General features: G+C 43.4%; 1 protein-coding gene across 2 annotated transcripts in view; it reads right to left on the minus strand.

Annotated features, from left to right (window-relative positions):
* Positions 1–20,661, minus strand: part of TSPAN5 (tetraspanin 5) — a 175,424-nt gene extending 154,763 nt beyond the window's left edge. For both annotated transcript variants that reach the window (XM_060012009.1, XM_060012008.1), the window contains exon 1: positions 20,194–20,661. In XM_060012009.1, coding sequence (XP_059867992.1) covers positions 20,194–20,274 — 81 coding nt within the window. In that variant the 5' untranslated portion in view covers positions 20,275–20,661. The remainder of the gene's footprint in view (positions 1–20,193) is intronic.
* Positions 20,662–22,807: the final 2,146 nt, after the last annotated feature.

Raw genomic sequence — 22,807 nt, forward strand, 5'->3', positions numbered from 1 at the left:
TTGTTTGCAAATATTTTCTATCATTCTGAGGGTTGTCTTTTGGTCTTGTTTATGGTTTCCTTTGCTGTGCAAAAGCTTTTAAGTTTCATTAGGTCCCATTTGTTTATTTTTGTTTTTATTTCCATTTCTCTAGGAGGTGGGTCAAAAAGGATCTTGCTGTGATTTATATCAAAGAGTGTTCTTCCTATGTTTTCCTCTAAGAGTTTTATAGTGTCTGGCCTTACATTTAGGGCTTTAGTCCATTTTGAGTTTATTTTTGTGTATGGTGTTAGGGAGTGTTCTAATTTCATTCTTTTACATGGAGCTGTCAAGTTTTCCCAGCACCACTTATTGAAGAGGCTGTCTTTTCTCCATTGTGTATTCTTGCCTCCTTTATCAAAAATAAAGTGACCATATGTGCGTGGGTTTCTCTCTGGGCTTCCTATCCTGGAGGCCACTTGTTTAAACCTTCGGATGGCTGCCCAATGCACGCAAGCTGCCACACTGCACAACCCAGGGAGCAAGCACTGTGCATGTCCTGGGGAGTTGTACAGTTCATGACCCTGTGTAGCTATGTGTGGCGGCGACCAATATCCCCCCTCAAAATCCACTTCCTGACCCATGAGTTTTTTTACATAATCCGTGGATCCCCAGATCTCAGCAGTCATCATGGATCTCAATTGATGGCTGCAGGAAGTTAATCATATTCACATATCATTATGTGAATGAAAAATATTATTTAGAATTTGTTTCTAACTGCCAGTAAGATTCGCACTGGAAACACCAGGAGCAGCGCTTCAACATCCAATGTATTTGAGCCCTGAGAGCCCTCTCTCCATCAGGAATCTTAATGTCAGGCCTAATTACCACACAGACATATTAGTCTTTTCATGGGGGAAGAACTAAATACCTACTGCAGATAACCGGTAAATACACTTTTACAGATACATTTTAAAAAACACATACACACAAAAATTATTGTTCTGAACAAATGTCCTTACTTGGCTCTCATCAGCTGCACGACTGTTCATTATAAACGCGTCTCTAAATTGCCTATACCAGCTTGGAGGTGATCTCAGTGTCATTCTCCAAGAGGCCGGTTAACTGACTGCTTGAAAACAATTCATTCCACAAGTATCAAAAAGCACACAGAGGGGCTTCCCTGGTGGCGCAGTGGTTGGGAGTCCTCCTGCCGGTGCAGGGGACGCGGGTTCGTGCCCCGGTCCGGGAGGATCCCACATGCCGTGGAGCGGCTGGGCCCGTGAGCCATGGCCGCTGAGCCTGCGCGTCCGGAGCCTGTGGTCCGCAGCAGGAGGGGCCACAGCAGTGAGAGGCCTGCGTACCGCAAAAAAAAAAAAAAAAAAAAAAGCACACAGAAAGTCTTTTCCCCAGTCCAATTCAACAGAGCCAGACTGCTTCTGAGATGAGCTGTTCCCGCTCTTCCTCAGCTGCAGCCCACTGCCTTGGCATGGACTTTCCCATCTCTCTCCTTTCAGGGCCAGACATCTGACAATCTCTGCACCTTGCCCTGTCTGTGCCCTCTGGGGCTGCCCAGGCTCCCAATATCCTGTGCTCTCCTCCACGGCCCCCAAGAATTCTGAATCCTGTTGCTCGGCACTCTCAAAATCAGCCACCCCCGTGTGTCAGCTCTGCGTCTTACCTCAATTAGGATGCAACAATTCTTGGTGAGGATGTGCTGGTCTCCTTGGTTCCCTGGAGTCGCACTGACCAGTGGCACAGCTGTGAAGTGCCCGAGAAGCCCTCATCAGGTCTTAGAAACCTGAGAAGGAAGCTCTGAGGAGCCACCCACTGTCGCCTTCCTAAACACATTCTTTGTAGGTGAGGCCCTGGTGATTATGTTCTAAACAGGACACATCTGAACACACTTAACAGGCTATGTATTCAACTTACATACAGTACACCTGTGTCTGGTCTTATTCGCTTTTACCCTACTTGCAGGGTAATACATTAGCCTCAGTACTGTTTCATGGAAGCTGCCAGAATTATCAGCAGCACAGCAGGCAGCATGGGCGCCATGTTTGTCTGTTCTCCTCACCCCGAAGTCCAACGGCGGTGGCACTGAGGGGCCCAGACGGAAGCTGCACGTGCTGCTTTATGTTTGCGGCACAGCTGTGGAACCTATGCTTTGGGGACCTGCTACTTCATAACAAGTGTAGGTGAAGTTGCTCTTTGCCCCAGGGAGACACATCACCTCATCCTTCAAGGCTGCTCACCACAGACACAACCCTAAGAAATGGCCCCAGTGAAGAGCATTTTCCGCCCACCCAGCAAGACATGGCGAAGCACAAGAGACCCACTGAGGAGTGTCTCTGAGCAACCTGTGTACATTCCTCAATTTACACGACTGTCCTTATGGGGTTCCTGGTCCCAAAAACTCCTCCACATGAGCCCCCCTACACTCTTCATGTCATGGGTTACAAAAACAGCATTATGCCCCTCATTGGAAAGGTACTTTGAAACACTCGAGAGTTAATTGTTCAACAGCACAGTCTCAGATCCCCCCAGGCATATCCCTCGCTCAATACAGTGGCCCAATACCACCTCTGCTTCTCCTCTCCCTTTCTGTTTCACCTCCCCCACTTTTTGAAACTTTTCTATATTTAGAAATGCACAAGAAATCAAAAATAAACTACATATACATAAATATACACACATTTACATATATATATACATATATACACACACACACACTCACATATATATAGTGTACAAGATAAAAGTTATTCTCAATCTGGGCAAAACTTTAGTTCCAGAAATCTTCATCTATATAACTGAAGGAAGAGAAACCACTTACGATAGCTCAGAAAATGAAAAACGAGACAAAAATCCACTTGACAAATACACTCTGAAAAGAACTAACTTCGGGGAGGGAAGCTGCTTTCTTTTACTATAATGTCAATGATTTTTCAGACTTATATATTTTTTTTTATTTCCCAAGCAGTGAAAAGCAATTTAAAATGCCAGATTCCTTAAAGTTCAGCAGCCAATAAAACACCATTTGTAACAAAAACTTGTAAGCATCTAAATATAAATTCAGTTAGAAAATTTGTAATTACAATCAGATTATATATTAATAAACTAAACTTTATAAAAATGCCTACTTGTGTATCACAAATTTTTGCAGAGGGGCCCAGATGAATGCTAATCTTGTTCCTAAACGGAGAAAATTAATATAGATGGCCAACAGGCACGTGAAAATATGTTCAATATTGCTAATTAGAGAAATGCAAATCAAAACTACAATGAGGGGCTTCCCTGGTGGCGCAGTGGTTGAGAGTCCGCCTGCCGATGCAGGGGACACGGGTTCGTGCCCCGGTCCGGGAGGATCCCGCGTGCCGCGGAGCGGCTGGGCCCGTGATCCATGGCCGCTGAGCCTGCACGTCCGGAGCCTGTGCTCCGCGACGGGAGAGGCCACAACAGTGAGAGCCCCGCATACCGCATTAAAAAAAAAAAAAACAAACTACAATGAGGTATCACCTCACACCAGTCAGAATGGCCATCATCAAAAAGTCTACAAATAATAAATGCTGGAGAGGGTGTGGAGAAAAGGGAACCCTCGTATACTGTTGGTGGGAATGTAAATTGGTACAGCTACTATGGAGAATAGTACGGAGGTTCCTTAGAAAACTAAAAATAGAATTACCATATGATCCTGCAATCCTACTCCTGGGCATATATCCAGAGAAAACTCTTAATTCAGAAAGATACATGCATGCCAACGTTCATAGCAGCATCATTTACAATAGCCAACACTTGGAAGAAACCTAAGTGTCCATCAACAGATGATAAAGAAAACATGGTATTTATATATGACGGAATATTACTCAGCAACAAAAGAGAATGCCATTTGCAGCAACATGGATGGAACTAGAGATTATCACACTAAGTGAAGTAAGTCAAAGACAAATATCATATGCTATCACTTATATGTGGAATCTAAAAAAAAGATGTAAATGAACTTATTTACAAAACAGAAATAGACTCACAGACATAGAAAACAAACTCATGGTTACCAAAGGGAATGGGGGGGAGGGGGAAGATAAATTAGGATTCTGGGATTAACAGATACTGACTACTATATATAAAACAGATAACAAGGACCTACTGTACAGCACAGGGAACTATATTCAATATCTTGTAATAACCTATAATGGAAAAAAATCTGAAAAAGGATATATATCAAGATATGTATAACTGAATCACTTTGTTGTACACCTGAAACTAACATTGTAAATTAATTATACTTCAGTTAAAAAATGGTTATTAAAAAAGAAAATTACTTTAGAGTCAACTAACTTATTTCAATTAATAATTACTGGGTACCTGCTATATTTTAGGTATTTTTCCAGGCATATTTCTATTATTAGAATTTTTATTTTATTAGAACTGTAATATTCTGCATATGCTACCATTAAAAAAAAAACAAAAAAACAGGTAGGTTCGCGGCCTCAAAATGACCCTCTAGGCAAGACACGAGAAATGCTGGCATTTGTGATAAAGAAACAGAAGGCTGATCAGGTCATGCCAGCAATGGACATGGTGAACAGCTGCAGCTAAACGTGAGAAGTAATCAGGTCCAGGAGGCAGGGGAATGGAGCAGCTGCCCCAGCTAGAAAACTAAACTCTCAGATCTAGTTGCCAAAGGAAAGTGTGGAGACGCAGTCTCCTCCAGTAGGTGAAGCACCAAAGGAAACAAAGTTTGACGTGAGAGAAAAGCACTATTATACAGACCGCGCTTCCCTAATGAGGAAAGTTGAGGTTCCTGGACTCCGACAACGCCTTTCCCGGCTGATACTGAATCAAAAGCCTACACCTGTCCCAAGCAGTCATCTATTCCACACCTGATTCCAAGGTCAGCAGTCACGGAGCGCTCACCCCGCTCAGGCTTGGCACACGCATCATCGCATTGCATCTTTACAGTTATCCCAGAGGTAGGCTTACGGTTACCCACTTTTTGCCCAAAAGAAACAGTCCGGAATGATGACATAACTGTCCATGGTCACACAGCTTAGAAGTGCTAAGGCCAATATTTGAACCCAAGTAGTCTCACTCTTAACCACTATCTTAAACACTGCAATATTCTCTACCTAGCTTGGCTGGGCTGGAGGTGTGGGGATAAAGAGCAAATGTACCGGATTTGTTTTCTTTTTAAATGTCACCTCATACTATCTGGAGTACATCAGTGCAAACCAAATAACAAATACCATGGGTATCCACTTTCAGTAATAAAAAACCCAAGTAGGACACATGAATTCGTAAGTTAATTCGTAAGTTCATCACCACAGAATCTTCCAACACCTAATAGTTTGTTTAAATGAAATATGAACAATATTAGAGATGACAAAGAATTTCAGATAATACCTATGCCATCAAGATTAATCTATTCAATATGCAACTTCACGTGCAATATAATTGGAAGCCTTTGCGTCTCTGCTAACTTAAAAGCCACATATGGAATCCATATGAAAAAGGAGTTTTCGAGTCTGCTCATTCCAAAGGCAAGAGTAATGCATAATAAATAACCTGAATACTTACTTAACATAAGCAAGTTGATGTTAATCAAAATGACTGCGCCAAAGCTGTTTAGTAGAACCAAATGCGGTCAAAGCACTGGGACTTGGAAACTTGGGCAATTCAGCCAGCACACAGCCTACTATGCCAAATGCCGACTTCATCCTCGTTCAACGCGTAAATGGTACACAGAAACCTTCTCCACCGTCCTCAGCACGACATCAAATCCTCCAGGACACCCGCCGTCCCCTCTGCACGCTCTTCCCACGCAGCGAGGCTGGGAACCGCGGAAGCCACGGAGACGCGTGGAGGCCACGGAGACGCGCCGAGCCCAAAGAGACACTCTGCGCCCAGAGCACCAGCTGTGGCTGCTTTATACATTGGGGGCTTTGCGGAAAAGTCTGGATGGAAAAAAAAAAGGTATTCCCCTATTAAGAGGGGAAAAAAGGTGAGGAGGGGGGCGGGTAAAAACTAGAAGCCTAACTGATTTTTGAGGTCCGTTTCAACATATGTTTTGAGATTATATAATCAAGAATGCAAAAGACCAATTAAAGGATAGTTCCAATACTTGAGCACGAAAAGACTTGCCAAAGAACACTCAGTTAAATATTTGCAAAGCCATTCCTGTTGAAAATAATTCCAACCTTCTGTGCTTTCATCAGCAGGTTAACGTTTTTAAAGAGTAAGAAAGAGATTTAGTTACCCCCAAAGCAAAAAGCCCTATCTTCTCCATTCTGGAATTAAATTCCCAGAAAATGGGGGGCGGGGGGAAGGATGGGACTCAATAGCAAGGATATTTGAAATTCAAAAACTGCATTCTCAAGGTTCTTAGCAATAATTAACGATCTGTTGGTGTCTCCAGCTAGGCTGTAGTAATTTCATAATTCAAAAGAGTTTATTTTCTAGTCTTCATCTAAGAACCAAAAAAGCAAGAATAGTGTTTTTTCCTGCTTATGTCTTAGGTACTAAGACTGATCTCTGGTTTTTATTTTTAACTTACAAAAAGTTTCATTTAGTTTGCATATTTATAGGATACTGTAATAAGGAAATTTTAATCTTTTATCACAAATAAAATTGTTTGGAGGTCATATGGTCATTTAGGTAGTTTTTCTTTCTTTATCCAAAGAAAGCATATATCTACTCATAAAAAAAATCCAAGGATGTAAATCAATATTTAATATGCATGAAGGATATACATTGATAATATATATTTTAAATATCCAAGGATATATGTCAATTTTAAATGGAATGTATGTATTTCACAACATATAAAAGATATTTCAGTCCTCTTTTTAGTGAAACCAATCCTTTTATTTCTAAAATATTGACTCTATATCTTAAAAAAAGATGAATGAGTAAAACATTATTTTCAAACTTTTATGCAATTGTTTCAGACCCTCACTAGAGAGCAACTTTAAAACTCTCAAAGCATACAGTAAGAATATTAGGGATTATTAAATCTTTGCAGACTTGCAAAAACCTTGAATGCCACATATCATCTAGCCACCTCTTCATTCAATTTATTCTTTCAAAAACCCCAACAGACAAAGCTAAAAAGAACTGGTACCAAAAAAACACTACTTTCCATACGATTCCAGTTATGAGATTAGAAAAAAAAAATACCGAGTAGCATTTCTCACATGAGTTGCCACGTGGGCAGTTGCCGTCCATCCTTGAATAAGCAGGCACCAAGGTGTTCACAAAGTTCCAAATACATTTTTCTAAGTAAAGGTCATGTCGAAAAACATTTAAAGCTAACAGCCTGGGTTTGGGGGGGGGTTTGTTTTTCAGTTACTTAACACTATAACTCCTTCCTTTAAAAGTACAGGGTTTTTCAAATGCCTAAAGCAGATTTATTGATTTTTTTCCTTGTGTGAAATTGATGTTTATTCACAAGGTATTTGTTCTGTATGTTGAAACACTTATTCTAAATGTTGTCCTGAGGGGGGAAATACCGGTGAAGTCAGAAGAAATGCTTAAAAGCTAGTGATGGAAAAGCACATTCTTCCTTTGCAAAGTTAAGTGACTGCAGGTTTGCTAAATTTGAACCCTTGTAAGTGACTACCACTGAAACTCTAAAATGGGCTGTTTGTTTGTTTTAGGGTGTTTGTTCACTGCTCTCAGAGCACTTGACTGAGTCTCTACTTTTAATATAATTGAACTGAAAGTTACTGGAATGTGGTGAATTTCTTTTCCTTAAAAAAAAAGGTATATTAATGTTGCTGTATTGTTTTTACAATAAAAAAGTATAAAGAAAGTACCCTATTCTAAAAAATGCATCAAATAAATGGATTCATTCCAAATTGAACATAATCAATAGTAACTTGAAGGAAGAGGAGACGGGAGGTGTAGAGGAAGAAACCCACTGATAGATTTCCTAAGTATTTCAGGTTGACTTTCTGTTCGCCTGAAATCCAATTTTCCAAAGCATTTTCCCTTTTAAACCTAAGATGTAATTATTCACTGGGCCTGGGGGTAGCAATTTTTCAGAAATTGGGGGTACCCCTCTTTTTTCCCAACAGAAAACAGAACCTGGAGTCGGCAAGAATCTGAACACATCCCCCCAATCATTTTACCTCTAGAGATTCACCCATCTTGCTAATAGGTTTCAGCTTATAAATGCATGTGTTCCCGCTAATTACTTAAAAGCAGTGTTCCCCAAAGTGAGATTCCCTGGTGACCTGGGGTGCCAGAGGAGACAATTTTAGAATACAGTATTAAATAACCTTAAATAAGAAAGTCATTTCCTTTTCAACTCTCTTTTAATCCTCTGGTCTAGTCAAGGAGAAAGTCTCCATTTGATCCCAGGATGCAGAATACTTTGTACACTTGTTAACTTCCACTGTAACAAAGGAAAATAAGCCTCCCAGTCAGGCCTGCCAGCAGGCACCCAGAGCTACCAAGAAGTTAACAAGCCATATTACTGTCATTGTATGTATTTGAATAGTGATATTTTTCAAGTTTCCTTTTTAAATAAATGTATTTAAGGTTTAAAAACGGAGTCGATTTAAAGGGAAAGAATACATTCGAAATGGTCTAGATCCTTGAAACTGAAAATGAGATCAGTGGACCAGAAGAACCAGCCTCACCTGGGAGCGCGTTAAGGTACTGGATCTTCGGCCCCTCTCTCACCTACCGAATCAGAATCTGCATTTGAAACGAGATTCCCACGTGACTTAAATTTTACAAAACTCTGGGGTGGCACAACAGTTTGTCCAAAACCATGCAGGCAGTTTGCAAATGCCTGAGCTTTGAGATTCGCTGCTTCGGTTTATCAGGTGGCCATCCTTCAGACCCTCAACGAAACCAACTAGCGGAGGGCTGACGACAAGGAGAAAACTCAGTGCTTTCCCCACGGGGGGTCACAAACCATCAGTGGATTGTGAGGTCAGTGAGTGGGTCTAAAGTGGCAGCGTTGGGGATGCTACAGTAAGCTAAAATGACTTTAAGCACGCTCCTATGATGTCCTATCAGGCCACATAAATCACCTCTTTTTTTTTTTTTTTTTTGCGGTACGCGGGCCTCTCACTGTTGCAGCCTCTCCCGTTGCGGAGCACAGGCTCCGGACGCGCAGGCCCAGCGGCCATGGCTCACGGGCCCAGCCGCTCCGCGGCACGTGGGATCTTCCCAGACCTGGGCATGAACCCGCGTCCCCTGCATCGGCAGGCAGACTCTCAACCACTGCGCCACCAGGGAAGCCCATAAATCATCTTTTTTACTAATGAATACTACAGTAAAAATTCTACCTAACCCTCCCCTTCATCCCTCCTCTCCCCCTTCAAGGGCTGGGGGCTTTCTGCACATCTTCAGCATGGGAATGAGTGCCAAGGCTCCTTGGACCTACTGAATTAGCATGTCCTGGCCTTTTCTCCCAGAGTTGAGCCCCGTTAGAGAGAGAATTATGCTTTGGAAATAGGGCAGCCCAGGTCTTCTGCGTCAGGTGATAGTACTGGAAGCAAAAGAGCACAGCTCTCAGGGCATCCCAGTAACGCTTCAAAGGAGAAGCCAGGCAGTCACTCATTCCCAATATAGATGGCCCAATTAGTCAATGATCCAGGTAGTTCAGGCCAAAATCCTACTCCTTCATCGGTTGGAAAGACATCCAAGGGGAAAGCCTGAATTACCTGTGTTGCTGACTCAGTGTTCACCTTCACAGCCTAAAGACTGTGTCGGAAATACAGAGGAAAACAATGACCAAAATATACAGGACTTATGACACCATAAAAGCTAAATATATATACTTATAGCCATCTAGGCATTTCCACAATATCCCGATTTAACAGGTTTTAATAAAATGTTTTTATTTCTCCCCGGTGTTAGGCCTAACACCAGAGTCCAACATCAGAAACTCAACTTCCCAGTACAAAACACCGATATGAGACAGTTTCATTTTGCAAAGAAAATGAAGAAGAGTGAAGCTAACGGGTAAGGAAAAATGGGCAAATTAACAACAAACAATAGACATGAATTCATGGTCTGGTATCCATGATAAGAATTACATGCTATTCATTACAATGAAAAGAACACTGTGAACATTTGTTAGATCTTTTTTTTTCCTTTAGTTATTTTGGGAATGTACTTATGTAGGCAGAACATTACAGAGAACAAAAAATACATGTTACAATGTAAGATTACTGTAATGGTTCTGAAAGAAGTCAAGAAAAAAAAACCACCAAATGAAATTATGGGTGTTGAGGAGAATAGAGTAATAATTGCTAATACCTATTGATTATTCCAAGCAGTTTATACATATTAACTCCTCTAATCCTCATGACTCTGAGGTAGATGTTGGGTCCTAATATTACTGATAACAACGTTAATACTACTGCTAAGCATGCCATTTTGCAGATGGGAGACATGCCCTTAAGTAGCCTGTCTAAGGTCACAAGCCTGCGAATGGAGCTGGGTAAAAATCCAGACATACTCAAAACCCAAACTTCTTAACACCAGACTTCTGCCTGCCTACCACCAGAGCACCAGAATGCCCAACCCAGCATAAACCTTCTATCACTCTCTAATACTCGACCCTATAAAGAATCTTCCTTAAAGGTCAGTGACTGCGGAATCTTCACATGTTAAGGGACTGAGCTATATTGATAGGACTGTACCTTAAAACAGGAAAACTGAGTTTGGGCATTAAATGCTTCAGGAGTGATTAGAACTACTCACTTGGCAGAATTAAGTTTTCAGGCTGCTTTGGGGGAAATATTAACAGTTGGGGGAAATTTTTGTTGGAAGCAAAACATTATACTTTGAGAAATGCTTAAGTCAAGTATTCCTCTTTTATTAGGATGACTTAAGTACAAAGCATTAAAATAGCTGGCCTGAATATTTATTAGAACAACAGCTGTTCCCTCCAGATTTTTAGAAATTCAGGACTAAGCGCCAACTATAATTTAGAAAGAAATTTTTCAACAAGTAAAAAGAGCCCTGTGTCTTGCAATACTTATCCAAATAGTAAATAGTAGCTGGAAGAGGTATAGAACATCACTATGCCTTTTCAATGAGAAGAGCCAAAATGTTTGGCCAAACACTTCCGAATACCATTGATATTTTGTTATTGAGGTTGGTGATTACATTCCTTAAAAATTATACCTTACATTTCATAATTAACAGTCCTTTATGTACAGACAGATAATACCACAGCGCTAACCACAGGATGTGTACGCCATTCTGGGTATGTTTGTTTAGGAGTGCTGATAACTATATGCCCCAGTAAAACATCTCAGAGAAATCATTTAGATTTTTATTCAAAATTTTATTTCTTTCAAAAGATTTCCACTGTAGGTGCCTAGCCATAATTGAATACCTAATTTTTTTGTTTCTAAAAGGGGTAGATGAAAAGGAAGACATCAGGGGAAAAAATGAAAAACTTTACTGTGCACACTCTGAATGTTCTACATTGAAACTTTTCTTTGTAAGGAAAACTGACAAATATCAGGTTTGGGTCTCCTGTGTTTGCTTTACTGTCAGCTCTCCGTGACAGTGCTGCAAAGTTGGATACGAGAGAAGAAATGTCCCTGCTTGGCATGACAGCAGAGGGAAGTCAACGGAACTGCCACAGAGGTGCAGAAAGCAACTCCCCTTCTTCCCACCCCCAGATCAAGATACTCAGGGCTGGGGGCATGGAAGGAAGCCTCTGGAAACAGCCTGAAAGGAAGGGCACCTTGGACAGGGAGGCTGGTTTGTGGAGGGGAGGATCGTTTGCTGTCTTGCAGCTGTGGTTAGACCCAGTCCACCGTGCTGAAGTGTGCAGGACAGCAAGGGCAAAGGAACAAATGTCTATTTCTTCAATGTTCCTGTCGAATAAATAACTAGCTCCTATCCCAATATGATGCTAATTTTTAGCCTACTAATTGCAGCACAAGAGGTTCTCTTTAGCAGAGATTTTCTCGTTTTGTTTTTAGGGCTTTCAGGTTTAAAAATAAACTGGCATTTTTGGATTAATAAAAACAATTCCATGAGGGATAAAATAGGCCACATTATTTTTTTCTCATAAGCAAAGAACACTAGCTTCATGTGCTGGTGAAATCAGTCACATTTGGTCATAGCCCTATACCACCCACTCCCAGCTCCCCCTCCAGAGAGTAATGGCAAGAGATGCCACATCTTGCTAAGAAAAACGAGCTAGAGCTTCTCCACCTCAGCTGGGCATCAAAATCACCTGCAGCGGGGGAGGGGGGAAGATGGCAGAAGAGTAAGACGCGGAGATCACCTTCCTCCCCACAGATACATCAGAAATACAACTACACGTGGAACAACTCCTACAGAACACCCACTGAATGTTGGCAGAAGACCTCAGACCTCCCAAAAGGCAAAAATCACCTGCAGGGATTAAAAACAAAAAAACCAAAAAAATCCCCACTAAGTCCAGGGCCCCATCCCAGACCTACAGAATCAGATTCCCTGGTGGACCTACAGAATCAGATTCCCTGGTGGACCTACAGAATCAGTCCAGGGCCCCATCCCGGACTTACAGACTCAGAATCAGACTGAAATTTCCTAACAATTCACTGGTTATGCTGCTGTGCCTATAAAGGCACCTGAAATATCAACTAATCCTACAGAAGTCACCCCTGATCAGGGAGAGGGACGTCCTATGCATGAAGAAAAACCCATAGGAGAAAAACCCATAGGAGGAATAATTTTTTCTAAACATGCCTTGACCTTCAAGATTTAAAATTATCTGAAGGCTAGAATGGTGGTTTTCAATTGTTTGTTTAAGCAGTAGACCCCTTTTTGCAAGCAAAACCCTTCACGATATCTCAAAATATCAAACCTACTGGTTGAGCTTCTCCAGGAGAAAGAGAGGGCAGAAACCCACTCAGGCCCCGGTACACCTCAAGGAAGCCTAGTGCTGCTGGTAGCATGGTTTGAAAACCACCGGGTCAGAATAAGACATTTAAATGGAATAAATATGTAGTACTAAATCTAAATTCAAATAACTAACTGGAGGGTTAGGGCTTCTGACTCGCACTTAGTCTAGGGAGATGGGTTTAACAGAAGTTCACTTGAAAAAGAGATGAAGGTTTCATTTCACTAGAAACACAACTTGAGCCAACTATGTTCTCTGGCTACCGGGAAAAGCATATGCAGTTTAGCCTGGGTTAATAACTACTATTTGTACTGAGAGATTTACCTTGTAGAAAGCACCTTCCTATGCATGATCCCGTTTAATACTGGATAACTCTGCAAGCTACTGGAATTATTTTCGCCATATTTTAGATGAGCAACTGAGAAAATAATGTGTGAGAGGAACTTACTCAAAGATGAATCCAGGCTCTTGCCTCCTGGGCTACAGACTTAAGGGGGAGTTTGGGAATAACAACCCACCGCTCTCTGGATGGTAGGAATGGTGTGTGAAAAACGTGTTTCATTCTGGTCGCGACATTCACGGAGGTGTGTCCAAATGGGACCATAGGCAGAGTACCTTAATCAGGGCAAAGAACCATCTGGAAATAGTATATGAAGAAGACATGGAAAAACCAAGAGCCTTTAAAGATGGAAAGCAGAGGGTTTAGGAATGGCATCATGGCTGTTTTTAAATAACAAAGGTCTATGCCCAGGGAGATAAGTCTTATATTGTATGCATAAGAGTAACCTAGGCCCTTCCCCTTCTCTTTCCTGAAATATTCAGTCCTAAAGTGGGGACAAGGGAAGGTAAGCCTTTGTCCAGGAACAGGTTTGGGGAGGGATGTGGAAGCCCAGAGCAGGGTATCAGAGAAAGGTGTTCACGGTGGGAAGGAGGTTGTGGCACGGCATGCTGGAGCAAAAGCAGTTAAGGAGGGCAACCATGTGAGGGGCAGGGGCAGCAGTGGAAGACTGCCTACATAAGGGGAGATTTAATCCAATAAGTAAATCGTTGAGAACAATCGGAGCTAGGATTCTTACTGTCAAAGAAGGGAGTTATAAATATGGAAAAGGAAAAACCTAAAATAAACCCTGTCGTGTCAGATAGGGATTTGAGATACCAGTGTGAACTCGTGGTTTTCAAAATATATAGCTGGATATAGCAATGCAGATGTAAACGTGTGTATGTGTACATATGTGTATATACGTACACATACTCCATAGTCCTGTCCACTGAGAGGCCCCAGGGGTGGTGATAGCCTCAAAGCAATGAGCACACTTAGCAACCAGATCTTGGCTTCTAAATATCATTCTCTATGCAAAGGAACCAGGGCTCCTTGGAGAAATGGCTGATACAAAAGATGAGCTTGGAACATGTTGTTCTGCCAGAAAGCAAAGAAGGGCTCAAAGAGTGATGGGAGTTAAAGGGCATGAAAAGACTGCCACTGACTGCCAAACCTGGAACTAATGGGAACATCAAAGTAAGTAACGAGCGTAACAGTTTAATTAAAACATACTGGAACAAAAGAGATCAAATCGATCAAAATTCTGATGAGGAATGGGCTTTTTAATACATAATTTCACAATAACTTGCCACAAAATATGTATAAATTACAAAAGGGAAAAGAGTCACTTTATGGTGGAGAAATTTGGCAGACAACACTTTAATCAAGTGACCATCATCACTAATGGAACAAACACAAACAGAAATCAGTGCCACTTGATGGATGCAATGAGAGGAACGCAGCACCATTTCTGTAATTCTCCTGCCAAAGACGCACAGCCTGAATCTAAGAATGAAAAAATGGCAGACCAACCCAAATTGAGGGACATTCTACAAAATAACTAGTTTTAAATCTTCAAAAGTGTCAAGAACCTGACAGCGAAAGACTGAAAGAGACTAAAAAGATCCAACTAACTACAACGTGTCTTCTGAACTGAATTTCTTTGCTCTAGAAGACATGATTGGAACAACCGGGAAACTTGAATGAGAGCTAAGATTTAGATGGTGGTAATGTATCAGTGGTCATTTCCTGGCTATGATGGCTATACTGTGGTTATCTAGGAGAACATCCTAGAACATATACACTGAAGTATTGGTGTTATAGCCGTCATGCTGGCAACTTTTTCTCAGATGATTCAGGATAAAAACAAATTGTACTACTCGCAATGTCTCTGCAGGTATGAGACAGTTTCCAAATAAAATTAAAAATCAACAACAGTATATTAGGAAGATGGAAGTTCCAAGGGAAAACTACACCTAGTTTGCAGGAAAGATGAAACTCTCAAATGATTAAAGTGGTCCCCAAACAGATCCATCCTAAGGAGGGCTGGCAGGATGTTCGAGAGAAAATGCCTCACTGAATAGTAAGTTAGAGGAGATGATGCCTATGTACTCGCCGATGATTTCATAATTCATTCATTCAACAAAATTTATTAATCACCTACTGTTTCCGACAATATGCTAGACACTGAGCTTATGAAAATAACTGAGAGACAGTCCCTGCAGTTGGAGACCTTATATTCTAGAGAAGGATGGTGATTCAGCAGCCTGTAGTTAGAATTTTAAGACAGGCATCAGTGTTACACATAGAAAGAAGCATGTGACTCAAGAACACTTTAATACTTTAATAACACTTTAATAACAGTCTTTAATACTCCATTTTTCATTTATGAATTTTCAGTAGACTACACAATAGTTTATTATTCTATCATACTCTTTAACATTTTCATCCTAACTTTTGTGTGCTTGCGGGTGGTGTTGAGACATATGCAAAAACTTTATCACTTTTCAATTATGAACAGATGTAAATGACTTACTGGATGTTTTAGTTTAGAATAACAAGCATCTTCTAAAATAAGATTCAAATGAGAAGCTAGGGCTATAGTTATTGAAAGAGACTTAACACTCCAAAAGTGAACCCTGATATGTTCTTCAAACGTCACTCCACGTCTCTGTTCTCCAATTTCTACATCTGTCACAAAGATGTCATAATATGCCTGGAAGATGCTTTGAGATGCTTAGAAGAAAGACGTCGTACTTATAAAGCTCTGTTAAAATACAGGTTACTTTCACCTTTTGCCAGGGACTAACGATTACTGTGGACGTATTAAGTAAGACAGAGTAATCCATCTAAATGAGCTCACCTCGGCAATTTTCTGGTGGGTGAAACATTATTTGGTTTTCCAACTTTTCCCCTTGGCTTTATTTCAATCTTCCAGGCATATCATCAAGTGAGAATGCTTCAGTGCTTTCTCACTGACCCAGGAGTGAGAGGCCAGAGCAAGCAAGTCAGTATTCAATTACTTTCCCCACTTAGGTCTATAAACCCTTCTTACACTTTTCCCATTTGACACTTTCATAACCATATTTAGCTTTCTTCCTACCATCTCCTTGTAATTCAAAAGGCAGTTTAGACTCCCATATGGTTGCCATCGAAGCTAACAGATGTCTAGCAAATTAAAACAAAAATTATGACTTATAAACTGCTGATGTATCATCATTCCAGAACATCTTACAATTTATAGTGAATCATAAGATAAGACTTCATACTTATGCCCCCGGCAAGGTTCCCTAAATCTCTCTCCTCTCTGAATTTAAGCCCTGTGGAAACAGATGAGATGCAACATTCTGCCATCAAACCTGGATAAACCGCCACTTAAAGATACAATGTAATATTTGCAAGCACATCAAAGAGAAATTTGGCCTCAAGGATCCAAGGCTTTCTAATCGTTGTACAGCAAAGAGAAGAGAAAAATGACTTGGTTCTCCCAAGTCATTCAAGGCTTCCACTGATCCATAGTGCTTTCTTCAAATACGTGATGATCCAATCTGTGGAATCCATTCGCCTCATCTCCTTGGCAGATATTAAGAGGAGCATCATTACCTGGTAGTAATGATGCCAAAGGAGCAGGCTAAGGTATTCCAGAAGTTTTATAGCCAGGATGGAACTAGTACAAAGTCTGGAGACAATGACACAGACCATATTCACCATTTGTTAAATACTGAGACACTGTGCTGGGTAATATCTTATCTGATTGCATCCTTGAATCTGCAACTCTATTCGATAATGTTAGCTTTCCTTTATAAATGAAATTAAGGCTCAGTGCAGAAGACTCTATTTTCCAAAGATGGCCACAACCCACACGACCCTGACACCTGTCTGACAAAAGAGGGAATTTCCTTCATCAGCACTTTGAAACTGAGCAGGCTCCACTCCTGCTTAAACCAGTGGAATAGATGAAACTGACACTGGGCCAGTTCCGGGAGTAGCCTTCACTGACTGGAAGTTTCTTCCGCCAGTCTCAGAGACAGGAAGAGGCCACGTTTAGGTGCTCTAGCCAACAAATCTGGCTGGTACCCCCTTGGGCATCCACTCCAGTGAGCCTTCAGTTAACTCCAGTCCAGCCACATCTCAATGCAACTGCATGGGCCATTCCAAGTGCAAATCACCCACATGAGCCTGGTCAAATCACAGAACTGTCAGATAGAATAAAGTTTTATTTTATTTTATTTTATTATTTATTTATTTTTGGCTGTGTTGGGTCTTCGTTTCTGTGCGAGGGCTTTCTCTAGTTGTGGCGAGCGGGGGCCACTCTTCATCGCGGTGCACGGGCCTCTCACTGTCGCGGCCTCTCTTGTTGCGGAGCACAAGCTCCAGACGCGCAGGCTCAGTAGTTGTGGCTCACGGGCCCAGCTGCTCCGCGGCATGTGGGATCCTCCCAGACCAGGGCTCGAACCCGTGGCCCCTGCATTGGCAGGCAGACTCTCAACCACTGCACCACCAGGGAAGCCCTAAAGTTTTATTTAAAACCACTAAGCTTTGGGGTTGTTTGTTACGTAGCAAAAACAAATTTACAGAATTTGTAATAGCAATAACAAATTTACAGAAGCAGGCTGCCCATTCCTGACCCCAGTTCTCCAGTCAATAACATCTTAGTCTGAGTTACTGGGATCAAGTATCATGACTACCTTCCTCCTGATCATCACTCTAGAGACCAGGGTACTAAAAACTCAGAGATTCCAATATGGGGTAATTTTGAAGCAGACAGCAGGATAGGAAAGGTATGAGGGTGTATATGAGTGGAAGGCTTTAGGCACAGAAAGGAGGGACAAGGTGTGTAGAAAGCAGAGTAAGAGAAGGGCCCTTGTAACAAAGGCATCTACATAACAATTCTGCCTGGGGCAGCTGGTTTAGTTCCACAGCCTACATCTCTTTTCAGGCTTCCCATAAAACTTCCCCCAAGAGATGAAGACCTTCGAAATGAGATAAGACGTGACTCTCTTCTGCAACTCTCTATGCAAGCACTCTGCAATTCTTTGAAGCTCTCCACAGTTCCAGAGGTTTTGCTACAACCTAATCCACAGAAAATACTCAATGTGCCTCTGTACACTATAAAATGACACCAAACTGTCAGGGAAATAGGCCCAAATCCCTTTATTTCTTTTCCACCTCCTGATATGAAACTGCAGAGAAAGCCCCTAGGTACTTTTTGTTGCCTGGCTGCTGAAATGTGCAACTTTTGGAAGTGTTCAAGTAGAATCAAGAGGCCTGGACTCACTACGCCAACAAGATCCAGTCCCAATTCCGTAGTCCTTGACTCTCAAAGTTATGAAAGTTTCAAGTTCAGATAAAATCAAAATGCCTCACCCAGAAATGTGACTTTTAAACATTTCCAACAAGGGTTGAAAAAAAGGAAGCAAGGAAAGAAAATAATTTCTTCTTCCTATATTTGTAGCAGTGTTTGACTGCAGGGAGGGGGGTGACTGCTAACAGGAATCATGTCCAATCCCTGGCAAAAATGGCCTGTGAAAGACTAGATCTGATATTTATTCATGTTTCCCCCTTCATCATCAGTCCTGAGGCCAGATGACATGCTGACACAGAAAGTGGTCTCCAATCCCTCCCATTTCCTTTTGCAAAACATTCATGAGCCGTGCAAGGTACTCCTACAGAAAATAGGAAAAAAAAATAAAATAGCCTAGTACATGTGTGGCAGAAAAAACAAGAATATAAAGAGCTGTATTGACAACTATTCTCATCGATGTATATGTTTACAGCGTATGGCCAAAATTAAAGGAGAATCAAAATAAATGCACCCTGTGTTCAGACTGTTGTGGATTATTATTGATCCCACGACTAGATTATTGTTTATCTCACACTGAACCTACACTGAACAGCAACTTGGAGAACCGCCCCCACCCCAGACAGCCACCATCTTTACTTTCCATGGGGGGAAGAGTGGGGGGACAGGAGGAGTGCCCAGTAAGGAAAAGGATGGGATGGGATGGAAAGGAAAGGAAAAATAACACGGTCTTTGAACCAACGTTTTCCTCTTGTCCTAGTGAACTCTTTGTCTGGTCGCTGAACATGTTTGTGAGATCAAGGAAAAGAATTCAAACAAAACAAAAGAGTAGGCATCCCAGCCTAATTACAATAGGTGCCCAGCACATTGTAGCGCCAGCAGAGCATGGTCTGAATCTTTCCTTCAAGCATTTGCTCTCCCAGTAGCCCCATAAAACATGCCTCGTACACCTTCTCCTCTGCATTTCTCCAAGGTTTCCCCAAAACGGCCCGCTCTATGTCACTCCTCAGAAAGGAGGACGTGAGGCACGGACACACTGAAACATATGTTGATGGTGACTTCTTCTTATCCTGACAATAATACAGAGAGAGAAATAAAGCCCTCCAGCCCACACGCCCACTGGTCAGTCCATTACGCAAAAGGAGCGCTTTCCAGACGAAGGGGAAGAGCGTGCAGGAAGCGTTATTTACGTGCACATTACAGAACCGTATACCACCGCATCTGCATCCTACACAAAGCCCGAGATGGTGCAAGAAGATACACGCTGAACATGGCACAGACCAGCCGCGGCAACACGGAGCCAAGCCCTCGTCCAATCAGATCCTTGTTAGAAGGTGGACCTCAGGGTCGGGTCTGCCCGATTAGCCTTCCCTGTTATGACACCACGCTCAGCCCAACATCCATATCCCACCCGGAGCAAATCTCATTCGAGTGGTTGCTCATCTCTCAAACTGCCGAGCCCTTTCTTTCATCTGCATCCACGTTATTCCTCCCTTAAAAAGCCACCCCAAGGCCTGGGTGCCCCCTTTCCGGCTCGGTTTTTCTTTTTACCTCTTCGCGTTCCTAGAAAGGATTAAATGTTTATCTCTCCAACGCGCAGGCTGAAAAGGCGGAAGGCAAATGCCTCTCCGTGCTACCGCAAGCGCCCGAGGGGCTGCGAAAAGTAAACGCAGAGAGCAACGTGGGGGAAATCGTCGCGAACCGATCGGCCACGATAGTCGAAATCCCAGAAGCGCTCCAACTTACCCAAAATATGACATTGAAGCCAAATATGAAATATTTGATGCAACAACTGACTTCAGGACCCTTGTAATGCTTCCCGGACATCCTCTGGGTTCATGAAGACACTTGCCCCGGCAGCCCGAGTTTGGAGCCCCTGAGCACCGTTGCTCGGAGCAGCACGGCGGGGAGCTGGGGCTCAGGGACGCCGCTCGGGGGCCGCAGCGCAGCGGTCGGGGCTGAGCAGCGCAAGGACCGACCTGCGGAGAGCGGCTCCCGCACGTCCAGCCCCTCGCGCGCCGAGGCCGCCGGAGCCGGGGTGGCCGCGAGCGGGCGGGGAAGCGCGTGCTGCAAGCCCCGAGCTTCGCTGGAGCTGACCCCGAGCACAAGGCGAGCTCCCAAGCCCGTCCGCCAGACGATCCGTCCGTCGGTCAGTCTCCGGGCAAACGCGACCGCGGCAGATGCTGGAGGAGACGCTCCTCGCCCGCCTGCCGGCTCGCGAGCTCCCTCCCACCCCTCGCTCCGCCCGCCGATCGCTCCGCCCGCGCCGCCCGCAGCTCCGCCCGCCTCCCGCCGCCGGAGCCTCAGCGAGGTGCGCGCGCGCACGGGCTCGGGCTCTCCCGGATGGCGGTGGGACGAAGTACGCGCGCCGCCCCCTCCTTCCAGCGCTCTCCGCTCCTGCTGCTCCCTCCATCCTCGCCCCTCCTCAGGCCAGTCCGGAGCGCCGCCGACCCGCGAGCACTGCAGCGGGGTAGGTGGAGAGGATGGCCGGGCGGAGGGAGAAGTATGGGTGCCCGGGGAGCACGCCCATTGGGAGCAGCCTGGAGGAGTGACGGGGGTTGATGAGCAGCGGGTCCCCCTCTGCCACCGGCAGCAGCAGGCAGCTTCTGGAGGGACGCGGGGGAAAGGGTCGCTTTGGGACAACAGTAGGGATCCTGAGTGAGAATCTTCCCCGCGACCCCCGGACGAGCCTCCGTTCTGGGTGTAGCCACACTCACGCCTCCTGCTCCACCACCCGGTTTTGTGGCAATAGAAGACGCCGGGCCACTGAGCCGGAGAGGAAAGGGGTCGTAGACTTTGCTGGGAGCAAAGGGGAAGGATAAGGTGTTAGGGAAGGGGGAGAAAAGAGAGATGGGAAATGGGGGGAGCGAATCGGGAGGGTTGCATAGGAAAGGCCCCCGAATCCCAATGCGGCTCCAACCCAACTTCCCCACCTGCGGGAGAAATAGGCTTATCCTAGAAATGGGGACGCGGAAGGAGAGATGGCCCAAAGGAATCCTGACCCGGGATACAATCCTTGCCCCAGGGCCAGTTGCCAACAACAGAAACCCGAATTGCAAATGCTCCCACGAGACGGAATAGTGCCGAAGGAACTTGACTGATCTTAACTCTAAGAAGGAATCCAGCAAGGCGTTCCAGGACGGTCTTCCGGGGAATCCGAATTGAGTTTATAGATATGAACGGTTAAGCTTTTGACCTCTGAGGAAGGATGGAACGTGCCTGGAAATTATATTGGAGCCCTACCTGAGAAGGTGTGCCCGATAGTTGTGTATCTGCCTCCCGCCTGGAGCACTTTCATAGGTGCTGAAAAGCGGGTACCAGTATTTCATGGAAAAAGAATGAAGAACCGCTCAGAACTGTGTGTAAACATCTGTGGGAATTTTTTTTAAGGCTTCAGAAAGCTTCAGAAACAAAGCTTCAGAAACAAAGAGATGAGATCAGGAAATTTTTCCAGTACCACCCCGTGTAACCTGGTACTGGGCACAGAAATCTGCATGTTTCCTAAGCTCTCACATGATACTTAAGTATGCTTGAGAACCTTTGTCCTAGGGCTTCCCTGGTTAACTACTTCTCACTTTTCTCAAAAACTAGCTAGCTTGTTGACAACCTGTTACGTGGAGGAGCAAGAAGTTACTTTTTCTTGCAATAAATCGCACTTAAGTAGACTTGGCCTTGAGAGGAATTGGGGCTATATTGAGGCCACAGGTAGGAGCCAGGGTCCCCACAAAGGTGGAAGAACCAGGAGATTCTAGAATTATGACACTGGTTAACAGTGACTTGAGCCGTTTGGATGAAATAACCCTCAAAAGTGTCCTCCACCCACCCAAAACACACAGCATAGTACTACCACCAATCTGGTGGGCTTGAAAGGTAAAGTCTGCTCTTAGCAGCAGATTCCCTACTAACAGGAAGGCACTGACAAGCTTTACCTAAGCCTACTGGTGCTATATTGTAATTCTTTCTGTGCATAAATAAAACAGTTCCTGCAGATTCCTGGATAAATCAAAGGAAAGGTCTATCTTAAGCTGATATGACACAACTCAGAAAAGGACTAGAAATTAGATCCAATTGATGACTGAGCTGATCCCTAAGCAGGATTTACCTTTGAAATAAAACTCAACAGAGAAGGGGAAGTTCAGATAACTCACTGGTAATTTGGGGCAGGGGGGCTAGTTGAGTTCTCATTTCATATGTCAAAAGCAAGTCCAAGGAGGATTTATGAGTTAAATGTATTTTTTAAAGCAAACCAGAAAATACTATTTGTTAAACCTCTGGCTAGAAGTCTTCCTCAACTTAGAAGCAATAGAAGGAAATGATCAATGGATATGACTGGGTAATACCTAAAACTTCTATGTGTCAA

This window comes from Delphinus delphis, chromosome 5, assembly GCF_949987515.2.
Source record: "Delphinus delphis chromosome 5, mDelDel1.2, whole genome shotgun sequence".
In the NCBI taxonomy this organism is placed as follows: domain Eukaryota; kingdom Metazoa; phylum Chordata; class Mammalia; order Artiodactyla; family Delphinidae; genus Delphinus; species Delphinus delphis.